The sequence below is a fragment of the Herpailurus yagouaroundi genome, unplaced genomic scaffold (genome assembly GCF_014898765.1).
Source record: "Herpailurus yagouaroundi ecotype Mexico unplaced genomic scaffold, PumYag 185, whole genome shotgun sequence".
NCBI lineage: Eukaryota > Metazoa > Chordata > Mammalia > Carnivora > Felidae > Herpailurus > Herpailurus yagouaroundi.
The window spans coordinates 26,223,280-26,241,371 of record NW_024412416.1 but is presented as its reverse complement, the minus strand read 5'-3'; the positions used below and the strand labels follow the sequence as shown (position 1 = coordinate 26,241,371).

The following is an 18,092-nucleotide window of genomic DNA, read 5'->3' as shown; positions in this document are numbered from 1 at the left end:
ACCAGAGACACCACTACAAGCATGAAACCTACAGACATCACGATGACTCTAAACCTATATCTTTCTATAATAACACTGAATGTAAATGGACTAAATGCTCCAACCAAAAGACATAGGGTATCAGAATGGAAAAACAAAAACAAAAACAAACACAAGATCCATCTATCTGCTGTCTACAAGAGACTCATTTTAGACCTGAGGACAACTTCATATTGAAAGTGAGGGAATGGAGAAGTATCTATCATGCTACTGGAAGTCAAAAGAAAGCTGGAGTAGCCATACTTATATCAGACGTTAAATGAAAGGCTGCAACAAGAGATGAAGAAGGGCATAATATAATAATTACAGGGTTTATCCACCAGGAAGAGCTAACAATTATAAATGTCTAAGTGCCAAATATGAGAGCCCCTAAATATATAAAATAATTAATCACAAACATAAACAACATTATTGATAAGAATGTAGTAATTGCAGGGGATTTTAATACCCCACTCATAACAATGAATAGAACATCTAGACAGAGAATCAATAAAGGAACAAGGGCCCTGAATGATACATTGGATCAGATGGACTTGAGATATATATATAGAACTCAGGATACCAAAGGAATGGAATATACTTTCTTCTTGAGTGCACATGGAACATACCCCAAGATAGATCACATACTGTGTCACAACACAGCCCTTCAGAAGTATAAAAGAATTGAGATCATACCATGCACACTTTCAGTACACAATGCTACGAAACTTGAAATCAACCACAAGAAAAGTCTGGAAAATCTCCAAAAGCATGGAGGTTAAAGAACACCCCACTAAAGAATGAATGGGTCAACCAGGCAATTAAAGAAGAAATTAAAAATATATATATATATGGAAATAAATGAAAATGAAAAGACAACAATCCAAACACTTGGGATGCAGCTAAGTTATTCCTGAGAGGAAATTCATTGCAATCCAGGCCTATCTCAAGAAACAAAAAATATACCACATACAAAATCTAGCAGCACATGTAAAAGAACTAGAAGCAGAACAGCAAAGGCACCCCAAACCCAGCAGAAGAAAAGAAAAAATAATGTTCAGAGCAGAAATAAACAATATAGAATCTAAAAACACTGTAGAGCAGATCAATGAAACTAAGAGTTGTTTTTTTGAAAAAATAAACAAAATTGATACACCTCTAGCCAGGCTTCTCCAAAAGAAAGGGAGAGGACCCAAATAGATAAAATCATGAATGAAAATATTACAACCAGTCCCCCAGAAATACAATCAATTATCAGGGAATACTAAGAAAAATTATATGCCAATAAACTGGACAACCTGGAAGGAATGGACAAATTTCTAACCACCCACAAACTTCCAAACTCAAATGGGAAGAAATAGAAAATTTTCAACAGACCCATAACCAGTGAAGAAATTGAATCAATTATCAAAAATCTACCAACAAATAAGAGTCCAGGACCAGATGGCTTCCCTGGGGAATTCTACCAGACATTTAAAGCAGAGATAATACCTATCTTTCTCAAGCTGGTCCAAAAAATAGAAAGGGAAGGTACACTTCCAGAATCATTCTATAAAGCCAGTATTACTTTGATTTCCAAACCACACAGAGACCCAGCAAAAAAGAGAACTACAGGCCAATATCCCTGATGAATATGGATGCAAAAATTTTCAACAAGACACTAGCAAATCGAATTCAATAGCATATGAAAAGAATTATTCACCATGATCAAGTTGGATTCATTCCTGAGCTGCAGGGCTGGTTCAATATTTGTAAATCAATCAATGTGATACATCACATCAATAAAAGAAAAGATAAGAAACATATGATCCTGTCAATTCATGCGGAAAAAGCATTTGACAAAATTCAGCATCCTTTCTTAATAAAAACCCTCGGGAAATTCGGGATAGAAGGAACATACTAAAACATCATAAAGCCATTTTTGAAAAGCCCACAGCTAATATCATCCTCAATGGGGAAAAACTGAGAGCTTTCCCCCTGAGATCAGGAACATGACAGGGATGTCCACTCTCACTGCTGTTGTTTAACATAGTGTGGGAAGTGCTAGCATCAGCAATTAGACAACAAAAGACATCAAAATTGGCAAAGGTGAAGTCAAGCTTTCATTTATTGCAGATGATATGATATTATACATGAAAACCTGATAGACTCCACCAAAAGTCTGCTAGAACTGATACATGAATTCAGCAAAGTCACAGGATACAAAATCAATGTACAGAAATCAGCTACATTCTTTTATGCTAATAATGAAGCAACAGGAAAACAAATAAAGAAATCAATCCTATTCACAATTTCACCAGGAATCATAAAATACCTAGGAATAATCCTAACCAAAGATGTAAAAGATCTGTGTGCTGAAAACTATAGAAATCTTATGAAAGAAATTGAAGAAGATACAAAGAATTGGAAAAAACATTCTGTGCTCATGGATTGGAAGAATAAATATTGTTAACATGTCAATAGTACCCAAAGCAATCTACACATTCAGTCCAATCACAATCAAAATTGCACCAGCATTCTTCTAGAAGCTAGAACAACCAAGTCTAAAATGTGTATGGAACTACAAAAGACCCCAAATAACCAAAGTAATATTGAAGAAGAAAAGAGGGAGGCATCACAATCCTAGACTTTAGCCTCTACTACAAAGATGATTATTCACAAAATAAACTCAAAATGGATGAAGGATCTGAATGTGAGACAGGAAATCATCAAAACCCTAGAGGAGAAAAGCAGGAAAAAACCTCTGTGATCTCAGCTGCAGCAATTTCTTACTTGACAAATCTCCAAAAGCAACGGAATTAAAAGCAAAAACGAACTGTTGGGACCTCATGAAGATAAAAACACTTCTGCACTGCAAAGGAAACAAACAACAAAACTAAAAGGCGACCAATGGAATGGGAAAAGATATTTGCAAATGACATATCAAAGGGCTAGTATCCAAAATCTATAAAGAACTCATCCAACTCCACACCTGAAAAACAAACAATCCAGTGAAGAAATGGGCAGAGGACATGAATAGACACTTCTCTAAAGAGGACATCCAGATGGCCAACAGGCACATGAAAAGATGCTCAACATCACTCCTTATCAGGGAAATAAAAATCAAAACCACACTGAGATGCTACCTCGTGGCAGTCAGAGTGGCTAAAATGAAGAACTCTGGAGACTATAGATGCTAGAGAGGATGTGGAGAAACGGGAACGCTCTTGCACTGTTGGTGGGAGTGCAAACTGGTGCAGCCACTCTGGAAAACAATGTGGAGGTTCCTCAAAAAATTAAAAATATATGTACCCTATGACCCAGCAATAGCACTGCTAGGAATTTCCCCAAGGGATACAGGAATGCTGGTGCATAGGGGCACTTGTACCCCAATGTTTATAGCAGCAATAAATAGCCAACAATAGCCAATTTATGGAAATAGCCTAAATGTCCATCAACTGATGAATGGATAAGAAGTTGTGGTTTCTATATACAATAGAATACTACGTGGCATTGCAAAAGAATGAAATATGGCCTTTTGTAGCAATGTGGATGGAACTAGAGAGTATTATGCTAATTGAAATAAGTCATACAGAGAAAGACAGATAACATATGTTTTCACTTTTATGTGGATCCTGAGAAATTTAACAGAAGATCATGGGGAATGGTAAGGGGAAAAAAGTTAGAGAGGGAGGGAGGCAAACCATAAGAGACTGTAAAAACTGAGAATAAACTGAGGGTTTATGGGGGTTGGGAGGGAGGGTAAAGTGGGTGATGGGCATTGAGGTGGGCTCTTGTTGGGATGAGCATTGGGTGTTGTATGGAAACCAATTTGATAATAAATTTCATATACAAAAATAATGATGTAAATGTGACTCGGCTCCCACCATAAGCAACTAGGAATGGTGAACAGAATATATGAAGCAGTTATATTTAAACATTGAACAACAGGCACTATAGTACTTTGATCCATTCCCTTACAGAAGGGAAATAGGGGTCCTATAATTGAGCTTTTTGTCTTGAGATTTTATGGAACACAGTGTAGTGAGGCAGAACTCAACGGGATATGACAGTTTCAATGGGTTGAGAAGTCAGAGATCAGCTTTCTGAGAGATTGCAGCAATTTATACTTGCAAAATATAGAATAGGAAAGAAGAATTCTGTGCAAACAGAGAGTTCCAGGCTTATATGTCCTCTTGCATCTGTTGATGAGCACTAAACTGTACATGATAGGGTGAGTATCTACAATGGTAAGCAGAAAATAAGCAAGGACCTATAAGCTGTATGATTTTCAGATATTACATAGAGATATCCAAGATCTAACTAGCTAGAATGGAAAGTCATTATTACACACCTGAGACATTCAGTAGGTATTACAGAAGATAACACTTTAGTAGTATGAACAAACTAACTTTAATGACTAAATTAGACCCTCTCTAAACAAAGCTGTTTCACTACTCTTGAAAAAATCAAACTGATCGGCAACTAACTAAACTACTATAAGAGTCCAACACTCGGGGCGCCTGGGTGGCGCAGTCGGTTAAGCGTCTGACTTCAGCCAGGTCACGATCTCGCGGTCCGTGAGTTCGAGCCCCGCGTCGGGCTCTGGGCTGATGGCTCAGAGCCTGGAGCCTGTTTCCGATTCTGTGTCTCCCTCTCTCTCTGCCCCTCCCCCGTTCATGCTCTGTCTCTCTCTGTCCCAAAAAAATAAATAAACGTTAAAAAAAAAAATTAAAAAAAAAAAGAGTCCAACACTCTTTAAAAGAAAATAACAAAATCCAGCAAAGAACAACATAAAATTGAAAATGTGCAGATTTCCAATAAGAAACATTAGCATACTAAGAGTCAAAGGAATGGTACCTATAACTAGAAAAAAGCAATTCATTAAAAATAGTCTCAAACATCAAAGATGATTAAATAAGCAGATACAGAAATTTTTAAAAGCTTACTATTAATTAGTAAAGTAGTGAACACAATGATGGCAATAATGGAATATATAAAAACGAGACCAAGTGGAACTCTTAAAACTTAAATAACATTTCTTAAATGATTATGCCCCTCTACATGACTAAAGGCAGATTAGACACTGCAGAAGGAAAGATAAGAGAACTTGAAGACATAACAACATAAATTATCCAAACGAAAGCTTAGTGGAAAAAATAAACTGAAAAAAAGTGATCAAAGTATTAAGCATATGTGTAAATGGACTTCTAGAGGGAGAGGAGATAATATATTTAAAAATACTAGCCAAAAATTATCCAAATTATATGGATGAAAGCTCTAAATATACAAATCCAAGAAACTTGGTGAATCCCAAGGCAGAATAAAAAAAATGAAAACCACACCTAGAAATATCATAATAAAATTGCTGATAAGCACTAAAAGAAGAAAAAAATCTTAAAAGTAACCAAAGAATGTATATGAGGATATGATGTACAATGAGACAGAAACAAATTTTATTAATTTCTCTTCAAAAATATGTAAGCCAAATAACCGTTAAAAAAACATTGTAAACTTTGAAATTTATAATAACAAAGAAATGTTATGAAAATGTAGGCAAAATACAGATTTTCTGACAATCAAATTTAAGACAATATTTCACTACCAGACATTCACTAGAAGAATGCTAAAGTAAGCTCTTTAAGTAAAATGAAAATGATATCAGATAGAAATTCTGTTCTTCTGTTCTGTTCTTCATTATTTAATGCTAGGAACAAAAAACATGTAAGTTCTTCACAAAGAAATAAATAATGTTAGGAACAAAAAACATGTAAGAAAATAATTATTTTCTTTTTAAAAACATTTCTTAAAAGATATTTATAACAATAACAATGTCTTGTGGTATTTATAACATATGTTAAACTAAAATATAGGAAAATAGTACACAGGGTTGGTGGAGTTTTACTGGGATTAAGGCTCTTACATTAAATATTAATTGTCATTATTACATTTGATGATGGACTGGCTACATAAAGATGAATGCTCTAAACCTTTAATAAAATAGAAAGGCATAGTTAATAAGTCTACAGTAAAGATAGAATTGAATGCTAAAAAATAATCAATTGATTTTTAAGAAGGCAGGAAAAGTGGGAAATGTCAAAGAACATACGAAACAGAAAGCAAATAAAATGGTGCTAGACTTAAGCAGAAAAGTGTTACACATGAAGAAATTCAAGCCCAAAGCGCATGTTTTGAAAACATTAATGAAAGCAATAAACCTTAAACTAGGTTTACCAAAACAAACAAACAGAAAGACACAGAAAATTAACAATATCAAGAAAGAAAGAGGGAGCATAAGTATGTACCTACAGACTATAAAATTATAATAACAAAATATTATAAACATTTTTTGCTAACAAATATGGAAACCTAACATGAAATGGGCAAATTTCTTACCTTATATAAATTTGCAAAACTGTCACCCAAAGAAGTAGAAATCTAAATAGCCTTATGCCTGTTAAATTATATTAAACATTTAACAAATATATTAGGAAGTCAAATTAATTGACATATTAAAAATATTAGCCATATTGCCAAGTGATATTTACCTTGGGAATGGAAAGATTGGTTAACATTTGAAAATCAATGCCATTTACCACATTAAAAGGATAGAGGAGAAAATTCATATGAAAATCTCCATAGATACAACAGCAATGACAAAAGAATCTGACAAATTCCACTCCTTCTTGATGCAACTTTCCACAAACCAGAAATGGAAGGCAATTTTCTTAATCTGATAAAGGATACCTACAGAAAACTTTTTTCTTTAACTTGAAAAAACAAACAAACAAACAACTGGGGCACCTGGGTGGCTCAGTCTATTAAGTGTCTGACTTCAGCTCAGGTCATGATCTCATAGTTCATGGGTTGGAGCCCCCTGTGGGGCTCCATGTTGACAGCTCAGAACATGGAGCCTGCTTAAGTTTCTCTCTCTCTCTCTCTCTCTCTCTCTCTCTCTCTCTCTCTCTCTTCCCCTCCTCCACTAGTGCACTCTCTTTCTCTCTTTCTTTCAAAAACAAACATTTAAAAAAATTAAAAGAAACAAAAACCTTAGAGAAAAGTTTGAAGTAGTTCACAACAAACTTTTCCCTGAACCATTTATGCATAAAAAGGCAAGCTGATGACTACCATCCTCAAATATCTGAGGGCTTTTCATACATACAAGGAGAATTTCCTATGTTATTACAATGCAATAATCAAAATGAGGAAATAAATATTAAATTACTACCATGCAATCTTTAGACCCCATTCAAGATCTACCAATTGATCCATTAATATCTTTTTATAGGAAAATGATAAAGCTCACAATTATACATGCTATAAGCTTCCTTGACTCTAGCTTTCTTCAGTTTGAGGACAGTTTCTCAGTCTTCTCTGGAATTTGGTCACTTTGGCACTTCTGAAGAATACAGGGCCATTGTAACTGAAGTTGTAATTGGAGTGTATCAATTTAGAATTGTCTGATGTTTCCTCTTGATTATATTCAGTTTACACATCTTTATTGAAAATGTTACAGAACTGATACAACATTATTCTTAATGTATTGTATTGTGGAGAAAATTATTTTGATTCATTCCATTCTTTAATTTATTCATATTAATCACTTGATTAAGGTACTATCTGCAAGCTGTACTGTTAAGTTTTCTCTTAAAATTAGTATTTTGTTGGGGACATACTTAAAAACTATGTAAATATACCATTGTGATCAAACACTTAATGTGCATGAACTCAAATTTTCCTATTTTCTCCTGTGGGTTGTAGTTCATTATTGCCATTATTTATTGTTATGCTGAAATTTTCCCATAATTGGGCAGCATAAACACGTTGAAGCTAAACTCTGTGTCTCTGACAACTCTCTGTCATTCCCTGAACACTTCCTTATTTTCTAGGAGTAGATATTTCCAGTATCTCCTCATATTTTCCCTGCCCATCTCAAGAACTACCCATTTTCCAAAGAACCATGGATTTTTTTTCAGTGTAAAATTATATGTAGAAGCTAAAATCTATGTGCAGGGGATGATGATTGTTATTGAACTGTCACTGTTCCCAGGCCTTATTGATGGATAGAACTAAAGAATATATGTATGGATACAGTAAATATATACACATATATATTTGTATTTGTCTATATATTTTGAAAATTCTTAGTTCACACTAATGCTTTCAGTTGCAGTCTCACAACACAGGGATTTTTTCCCTCTTCTTGGTATTTGTAACTCTCATTTCAAACAAAGAGAAACCTAGCTTCCATTACCCTAAATATAGTTACTCATTTGATCAATGTCCCACTATGTAACCAATCTCCCATTGCTGCCCCTACCCAAATTTCCGGCATACATTCTTCTTTCCCTGTTCATTTTCTGAATCCCATTTTGGGCCATCCCAGTGCATAGCAGTCCTCGTCATTTTTCCCAAGTTCTGAGTTTCCACGACAGGTCTCCACAGCGCATAGATGCCCATCATTTTCTGACCTTGCACATGCCCATCTTGGGAATGCTGTCCTAACACTTCTTGGGCTCTAACTCTTTATTCTAGGTTAGCTCACTTTTTATGGATGCATTCCTCATTCTGCTTGGGCTAAGAGCCTCACAACCCTGGACATTATCTTCACCCTCTGAGACCCCAACTACCACAGTAGATCAACCTCCATTGAGATGTGGCTTTACCTTGCTTTGGCTCTGATTTCAAACATGGGCTGCTTTGTCCACATCTTTGCCTTCTTATCTTCCATGGGCCATGACACCCAGTAGGGTATCCCACCCCAGTGATACTGTCCTTACTTTGCTTTGGCTGTGACTTCCAAACTAAGCCTTTAACCTAAAAACACACCTTTCTCACGCATTCCAGCCTTGAAACTTCATAACCTCCTCCTGGTCTCTGACACACTAGGCCAGAGCCTTAAAAGCATTGTACTCTATGACAGATGCATACTTTGTCCTGCCCTACTCTTCAGACTTAAGTTTTCACAAAGGTGAAAAAAAAAAGAAAGAAAAAAGAAAAGAAAAGAAGAAAAGGTAGAGAGAACAGAAAAAATATAAGAGGAACATGCTAATGTCATACTTAATGGTAAACAAACATTTTCCCTTAATACTGGAATAAAGCAAAGACATCCACTCACCATTTCCATTTTACATTGTAAAATAGGAGAGGAAGAATATATATGTCTGTATTCAAAGATGACATAATTTTTATATAATCTTAAAGACTCTACAAAAAATAAATTCTATTAAAATAATGAGTGCATTGAGCAAGGTTTTAGGGTGAAATTTCAATATATAAAAATCAATTATATTTCTATATGTTATCAATAAACAATGGGAAACTAAAATACTACGAATAGCATTTATAATAGCATAAAATATGAAATACTTAGAGATAAATCTAGTGAATCAAATGAAGACCTTTGCACTGAAAACTACAAAATATTTTTGTGAAAAAATAAAGATTGTCTAAATAAATCAAGAGATATGGAATTTTCATAGATTGGAAGATTCAATATTGTCCAGATGTTATTTTCCCCTAAATTCACCCATAGATTTTACATTAAAAAAATTAAAATCCCATGAGGCTTCTCTTTGGAAATTAGTAAGGTCATTCAAAAATGTCTATAAAAATGCAAAGATCTTAGGTAGCCAAAAACAGTTTGAGGAAGAAAAGCAAAATTGTATGAATTACAATACCTGATTTCTATATTTAATTTATAGCTACTTTAATCAAAGCAGGATGGAAGTGGTGAAAGAATACACATATAGGTCAATGAAATAGCTAAATAAAATAGAGTCCAAAAATATGTCCACACATATAAGATCAGTTGATTTGCAACATAAATACAAAGGGAACTCTGGGGAAAGAAAAATATTTTCAACAAATCATGATGAAACAACTAGACAGCTATATGGAGTGAAAGAACCTTTACCCTTATCCACATCATCCATAAAAAATAGTTATAAGTATATCATAGATCTAAATATTACTGATAACTTCTTAAAGAAAGCACAGAGAAAATCATAACTTTAAAAAATATATATTTATTTTTGAAAGAGAGAGAGGATGTGAGCAGGGTAGGGGCAGAAAGAGGGAGACAGGATCTTCCACCAGCTCTGGGCTGACAACAGAGACCTGGATGCTGGACTTGAACTCACCAACTGCAAGATCACTACCTGAGCCGAAGTTGGATACTTAACCGACTGAGCCACCCAGGTGCCCCCAAAATCATAACTTTTGAGTAGGCAAAGATTCCTTGGGGAGGATACCAAAAATATGAACCAAAAAGGAGAAAGATTATAAACTGAAATTTGTAATTAATTAATTAATTTATTAATTATGTATATAATTTATATAATTATATATAATAATTATATATAATAATTATTATATATAATATATTTAATACACATAATATATTATATATATACTATAATATATATATTATATATTTATATATAACTATATATAATATAATATAATATATAATATATATTATATATAATATATTATGTGTATTAATTTGTGTAATTAATTATGTGTATGTGTATGATATTGTATATAATATATATTATATATAATATTATATATAATATATAATATATATTATATTATATTATATATTATATATTATATTATATTATATTATTGTCAATATTATTGTCAATTGACAATATATATACAATATAATCTATATTATATTATTATAATTATAATATTATATATTAATTATATATATTAATAATTAATTAATTATTAATAATTTGTTTATTGATTTATTAACTAAATTATGTTCTCTTTTCGGTGAAAAATACTATCAAAGATGTGAAACAGCAAGGCCAGGGACTGGGAGAAAATATTCACATTAAATATATCTGACAAAGGGCTTGTATCCAGAATATATAAAGAACTCTTACATATCAATAAAAAAAGACAAGGAATGTAATTTAAAAGTGGGTAAAATCTTACATACTCAAAAAGAAGACATGAGTTGTCACTATGAAATTAAATATACTTGTTTGTGTACTTACATGTCATCAGGCAAATGCAAATTAAAATCACAATTACATACACTATATACCTGCTAGAATAGATGGAAATGGGGAGCCTGGGTGGCTCAGTTGGTTGAGCGTCCAACTTCAGCTCAGATCATAATCTCACAGCCTGTGAGTTCAAGCCCTGCGTTGTGCTCTGTGCTGACAGCTCAGAGCCTGGAGCCTGCTTCAGATTCTGTGTCTCCCTCTTTCTCTGCCCCTCCCCTGCTCATGCTCTCTCTCTGTCTCAAAAATAAATAAAAACATTAAAAAATTAAAAAAAAAGAATAGATGGAAAGGATGTGGAACAACTTCAATTCTCATGCATTGCTGTTGAAATATAAAATCTTCAATTACATTGGAAAATATTTTGTAGTTCCTTATAAAGCTAAACATTAGCTTATATACAATTCAGATATTACACTCCTAGGTATTTACACTAGAGAAATTAAGCCATATACCCATACAAAGACCTGCATATGACTTTTTTATCTGTAATAGCTGAAACTGGAAAGTCTCAATAACAGATGAATGGATAAATAAGTTGTGGAATAGCTATACAATGGAACACACTCAGGAGTCAAGAGAAACAAACTATAGGGGTGCCTATGGGGCTCAGTCATTTGAGCATCCACCTCTTGATTTAGGCTCATGATCTCATATTTTGTACAATTGAGCCCTTCAATTCTCCTTCCCTCTCTCTTTGCCCCCCTCCCGTCCTTTCTCTATAAATAAATAAATAAATAAATAAATAAATAAATAAATAAATAAACTTGAAAAAATAGGGTAATAAACTATGGGTCTGCAACAGCATGTATAAATACCAGAAACAGTGTAGTAAAAGAAATAATCCAGACATAAAATAACATATACTGCATAACTCAACTTATATGGAATGCTAGGGAAAAAAAATCTGTAATGATGGAACTTAGGTCAGTGCTTGTCTACAAGCCCTATGAATGACATGTAGGTTTAAGGACTGAGAGGGAATTTTGGGGGTGATGAGAATGACATTTGAAATACATTTGTCAAAACTCATCTAACTATACATTTAACACTTTATTTCATATGCTCTACCTCCAATTAATTGAGTTATTTTTCACAGAGCTTTAAAATATACTATCAGAAGATTTTATACTATTTAAACAACCAGGTTGATTCTCTATAAGATGCAACTATGTCTGAACAAAAGACAATTTGGTGAAAGGCATATGGCTCAGCCAAAACGCACAAATATGGAGCAGATAAAGTGATCATGTGATGCTCTTCTCTTCCTTCTTCCTACCTTATGGACCCCCTAAATATTATTCCAGTCTATTTATAACCACTTTACTATGAAAAAAATGGCATTCCTCTCCTTTTTCTTCTGACATGAAAATTTATGCATTGTGCAACCCCATCTCCTTTCTCTCTTTCAGTAGCAAGTAAAGTGAAAAGTGAATCAATAATTTCCTGATGGTTTGGCTAATACATTACCACCACCTAGTAAAGATATGTAACTATTCTTGGTTTCAGGAATCCTGGCAAGAAGAGTCAAAGGATGGAGGTGCTTGGGGTTCAGTGGTCATCCAACCCTCCAAAATGGCTATGTGAGAGGGAGCTGATGCAGGAGGGTGGGTCCAGTGGCTGCATGTCCAGCCTCTGTTGTTTATGTAAGTGCAAGCTGGGCAGCAACTATTATGAGTCTTATAACCCATGAACATTGATTGCACCTGCATGCACTCACCACAATTTTTCTCTTTGATTTTGTCTTCATATCATTTTAGGTGATATTTTTAGTAATTTGCCAATTGGTGATGACTTAGCCTGGGTTCCCCAGAAAACATATTGAGGCAAAATGTAAATGCTACAGTTTACAAGAGTGTGTAATACTGATGAAAACAGGAGTGAAGGCATGGAAGAAGAGAGAAAACATAGGAGCTACTGCTGCATCTCAGGATATTTCTTAGGTGCAATAAAGAGAAAATTATTTATCTACCTGTTTCCCACTTCCCATTTGTCAAATTCCACCCCATGAATCGCTAATTCTCCTGCAACTTCAGATTGCACATATGTGAGTACTGAGAAGGTCCTGTAGCATCTTAGACCTCATTGTCAAGTGAGAAACTTGAAAGTAGGAGGTGAGAGACAAGGAATGTGGACACGAGGTGATGGATGTAAGTGTGTTCTCTGGTAAAGCTGATCAGAGCTTTTATGCATCTGTGTGCTAAAGTAGAACTGTGGTGAAAAATAAGGGCAAGAACCTCAGAGACTGCTTAAAGCCAATATCTGAAGTGGTACACAGTTAAATAACAATTGCATCTGTAATGTGGTTTTGCAAGTTTTAGAACATAAAAGTAGTAGAAAGGGGGATAATATTTATTATGTTATTGGCTGTACTCAAACACCTTATTCTCATTGTTTATTTTCTATAGCTGTGATCCCCAGCAGGGCCTTTCTCTAAGAGGTATATGCAAATAGGAGACATAGACTAAAACATAATGTAGCGTGGAAGGTATGATAACATAGACCTCATTTTTCTTATAATTCCATTGCACATTAACAGGACACAGAACACAAAGTAGTTGTGAACAGACTTTTCCATAAAACAATTAGGGGGCTATATTTATCTCTTAACCTATCTTAATATCAACCTTTCAGGTACTGCAGTCACATTTTTTGCTCCAAAAATAAAATTGCTGATTTTTTAAAAGGCAATGATATTTAAAATTAATGCACAGAAACATGCCAAGTTGATAATTAAGGTCTAGATTTAGATATTTACCTACATAAAGTCTTGACAGTAGAAAAGAAAACTTTAAGTTTTACAGAAAAAAAAAATAAGTCAATACAGAAAAGCAGGTATCTATTATTAGCCATTCATTAAGTCCTGGAATGGCTCAAGAAAGCCTATCAAGCACAAAAGTGAACTTGATTTGTAGGTTTTGTTCTTTAACCACAAGTAGAATTGTGTAACCATCTTCTTCAATATTGGAAGTCTGAGGCACAGAGAAACTATTGAAGATTATTCACTAAAGAAAAATATGCAACCCATTGTCATGGGTGAACAGACACCCCTTAGGCACACGGTTTTATATTAAGAACCACGGACAGCTCCAGGCTGCGCCAGAAAAGGCAAGTTATTTTCCCAACCCTGGAACAACAGTCCAGGGTCTCCAGGTCTGATTTGGACTCCAATTTACTTATTACCTTACTGCTAATAAAGTGTACATGATCAGGCCTCTCTTTACCATTCATCATAAATGTATTTATATGAGCAGGGAGGGCCCATTGCTCATATGAAATGTTCAGGGGTGAAGTGAGAGGAATAGTTTAACGTACAGATTTTTAAAAAATGGTTTTATGGTGCATAAATAATTAACCCGGCCGCCATCCAAGGGGCTGGATGATGGGTCAGGAGGGAAAGCCCGTGAGTGGGGGCAGGGGCGGGGATCCCCGCGTCGCTGTTTGAATGCTGGGTGGCTGTGGGGGAGAGCCGATCCCACTCAGATTCGGTCGGAGGAGCAACGCCATGTGCTCCAGGCTCCCGGCTCTCCTGCTGCCCATCTGGCTCTTCTGGACTCTGGGGATTCGAGGCTCTGAGCCCCGCAGGTGAGGTGGGGGCTTTCCCCCGACCCGCAGCCTCCTTCCAGACGCTGTAGCGCGCAGACCTGCGGGCACAGGCACTGTACAGCACCCACTGATTCTTGGCCTGCGTCGCAGCTGGGCGGGGGTCGTTGAGGGGGTCGGACCAGGAAAGGGGCGGGGGGAAGCGGATGGCGTTTCCCTCACCGCTGCTGCCTGTGTCGCCGTCGGTCCTTCGCCTGGTCGCAGCAAGAGCGGCGGAGCTGGCTTCGCGGCCGAGCCCGGCCCTGTTCAGTGCCGCACAGCCGCGGCTACTACTTGCTGTCCCCGGCCGGGCTCCAGGTCCCGCTCCGCAGCCGCGGAGGCCGGAGGGAGCGCCAAGGGCCGGGGCCACCAGCCGCGGCTAGCGCGGGGGAGGCTAGGGTGCTCGGCGCAGCGGGCTCCGCCTCCGGCTCGCCTTGCCTCCTCCCCCTCCCTCCGCTCCCCAGCCTGCTGCTCCTCCTCCCCTCGCGCCCGCTCCTCCCCCTCCTTCCCTCCCCCTCCCCCTCCGCCCTCCTCCGCTTAGGGCCAGCGCGGCGGCGGCGGCGGCGGCGGCAGCAGCAGGAGCAGCCCCGGCTGCGGGTCGCGACGGCGGCGGGGCGCCCCCTCCCCCGTGCCGGGGCGCGGCGGAGGGATGTGGGGCTTTGCGGGAGGAAGGCTTTTCGGCATTTTCTCGGCCCCAGTGCTGGTGGCTGTGGTGTGCTGCGCCCAGAGGTAGGGTCGCGGGTGGGTGGATGGGAAGCGGGCCGGGCAGCGGGCAGGGCGCGCGGGTGTACGCTTCGGGCGCTGGCGGGTGAGCCACCGCCTGACCCTGCTCTCTGTGCCCCTTGCCCCCTCCCCCAGCGTGAACGATCCCGGGAACATGTCCTTTGTGAAGGAGACGGTGGACAAGCTGTTGAAAGGCTACGACATTCGCCTGAGACCCGACTTCGGGGGTAAGTGGGGTGTGCGCGGCCGCTGCGGGATGCGCGACCCACCGCGCTGGCGGCCTGGGTGGTGGAGGGAGGTGGGGGGCGCTGAAGCCGAGCTGCGGCGGAGTGGGGGGGGGGGGGGCGCCCCCGGTATTTCACCTGCTACCTCTCCTCGGGTGGGCACCGCTTTCCTCAGTGCCACCCGCACCCCGTGCCCGAGCTTGGCTGATCTCTGTGTGGTGCTCTTCCCGCAGGTCCCCCGGTCTGCGTGGGGATGAACATCGATATCGCCAGCATAGACATGGTTTCCGAAGTCAACATGGTGAGTGCCCTCCCTCCCCAGGGCTGTCCCCGAGCCCCTGCCCCACTGCCTGGGCCCACAGTACTGGGCCAGAGGCCTTCTCTGCCGGGGCCGATCTTCCCTGGCCCGCAGAGGGAGCGGCTCTCCGGGAGCCAGCCTCTCGCTGGTGCGGCTCCCTCCACCCTCCCGGTGTGCGCGGGGGGCGTAGTTGGCGTCGGTTCCGTGCGGAGGGCGCACCCTTCCTGCGGAAGGAAGGGGTCCTAGGCCGGCCTAGCGCTTGGCTTTCACCGCAGCCCTCGTGCTCCCAGCTCCTCCAGCGGTCTGTCACCTGGGCCTGAGGCTTCCCTAGTGCCATCTCGCCTCCTTAGCAACAGGCGCTGGGGAACCAGGGAAGAGAGGCGAGTTGTGGGGGTGGCTCATATTCTAGGTAAGAGGTACTTAAGGTTTCCTTTGTTGTTTTTTTTTGGAAAGACATGCTGGCAGCTGGAGAGAACGAGGGGCAATGATTTGTGTACTCAAGGGTATCTCGGGTCAGTTTCCTTGGTCTCAGTGGCTTTTGTAAGGGCAGGCTCCTGGACAGTGAAACCCGGAATCCCGCTCCGCCAGTCGCTGTCGGAGGTGCTGACAGAGCCAGGAGTCTCTGAGAACTGGAGAGCCTGGGCAGCTGGCGGGCTTTCGGAAGGGGCCGCTGTGCCAGGAGAGTCGAAGGCTAGTGAGCCCAGTGTCACTTAAAGCTATGTTAATGTGAACGGGATTCAGTATTGTAACCTGTGGAAACCGGAGTTCCGTGTCCTGAGGTGCGAAGTGGGTGTCATGGGCTTTTTTGCTCAGGACACTAGGACAACTGGGAATAAGGAGCAAAAGAACCCCTTTCATTTGTTAATTGAGGTGAAATATTCTGCGATTTGGAAACATTTGACTTTCGGTTGAGTGGCACTTTCGAAATTGTAAGAATGAGCATTTGGAAAGAATATTTTTTGGGGAAAATCCATTTGCTGACTCTAACATAACATTAAGAATATAATGAGGCATGGTTTCAGATAGACCCAGTAGGTTTCTCAAGTCTGGTGTACCTGAGAAAACTTGTTTTAAATGCATACTCCCAGGTTCCTCACTCCAAAAGATTCTGATTCAACCGTGGAGTGGAATCTTGGGGTGTCTGCATTTAAAACTAGTGCCTCACATTTTTTTTTTTTGAAGCACTATTTTGTGGACAGTATTTTAGGAAATATCACAATAAATTATAGAAATACAAACATTTACAAATAAACTACATAGACTGTTTAGCAAGATATGTTTAAAAATATTTTTTACTGTGGATTTTTTAGGAAGATATCTTTGACCACACAAAATTAATTTCATCAAATTTTCACTCTTAACCTAAAGTTTTTAAGTTATAATATGTGATTTTAAAGTAATGCACTTTTCTTTCAATGTATACTACTAAGGACATTTTTTGTACAAGGAACTATAATAATGAAAGTGTTAGCAAGAAACACAGAAATAATATGACTTTACATACATAATATTAAAAATTAACATTACATATGTTTTACTTTTTAAATAATTTTATAAAAATATTCCTGTTCATAAGGTATGCTTTATGATCTTAAAGGAACAAGTTGACATAATCTGTGATTTTCTTAATTGAGAATTTCATATCGTCTAGAGAAAATTCTTTAAACAAGATAATTGAATAATTAGTGGATTATTATATCAAAATCATTATATTGGATGTCAAATGACATAGGAGATAGATTGATGTGGCCCTTTAAGAACTCTATACAATATTAAAACAACCAGGTGGATAAGGAGAATGTTCTTGCAGACCACTGCACATTTTCTTTGAGTTAATTTTTAAACTTAGTTATCCAGTTGTCATCATGCTGATATTTGGCACCTGTAAAAACTTTCATCAATAATCATGCACCATAAATTGAAGTGTCCCAATTTTCTCTGGACCTAACAATAGAAAGACAAATTGAAGATACAAGCCATTAAACTGAATAATCTTTAATTTAGTTTATATCCCAAAGTCAATAATTTTGCATAACATAGCCATAGTATACTTGTATGTATTTTTTTTGCATTCTCATGATGGTAATTTTTGTGGCTCTCTAAACATAAGTTTACTGTAGGCTATTGGACAGATGGGACTGCTTCACATTTGAAATAGCCTCAACAAGTGGATTGAGTAAAATTGTATGCTGGAAAAATATGATTTCCCTTAACATATTTGCTCATGGTTATAGTTATGATGTT

General features: G+C 38.0%; 1 protein-coding gene across 2 annotated transcripts in view; it reads left to right on the top strand.

Annotated features, from left to right (window-relative positions):
* Window positions 1-14,494: 14,494 nt before the first annotated feature.
* GABRB3 (gamma-aminobutyric acid type A receptor subunit beta3) overlaps window positions 14,495-18,092 on the top strand; it is a 251,422-nt gene continuing 247,824 nt past the window's right edge. Inside the window, exons 1-3 of one of the 2 annotated variants that reach the window (XM_040493883.1) lie at window positions 14,495-14,606; window positions 15,462-15,553; window positions 15,784-15,851. In XM_040493883.1, the coding sequence (XP_040349817.1) occupies window positions 14,527-14,606; window positions 15,462-15,553; window positions 15,784-15,851 (240 nt within the window). In that variant the 5' untranslated portion in view covers window positions 14,495-14,526. Of the gene's footprint in view, window positions 14,607-15,168; window positions 15,333-15,461; window positions 15,554-15,783; window positions 15,852-18,092 lie in introns of those variants that run through there. The other variant, XM_040493884.1, reaches the window with a different exon arrangement.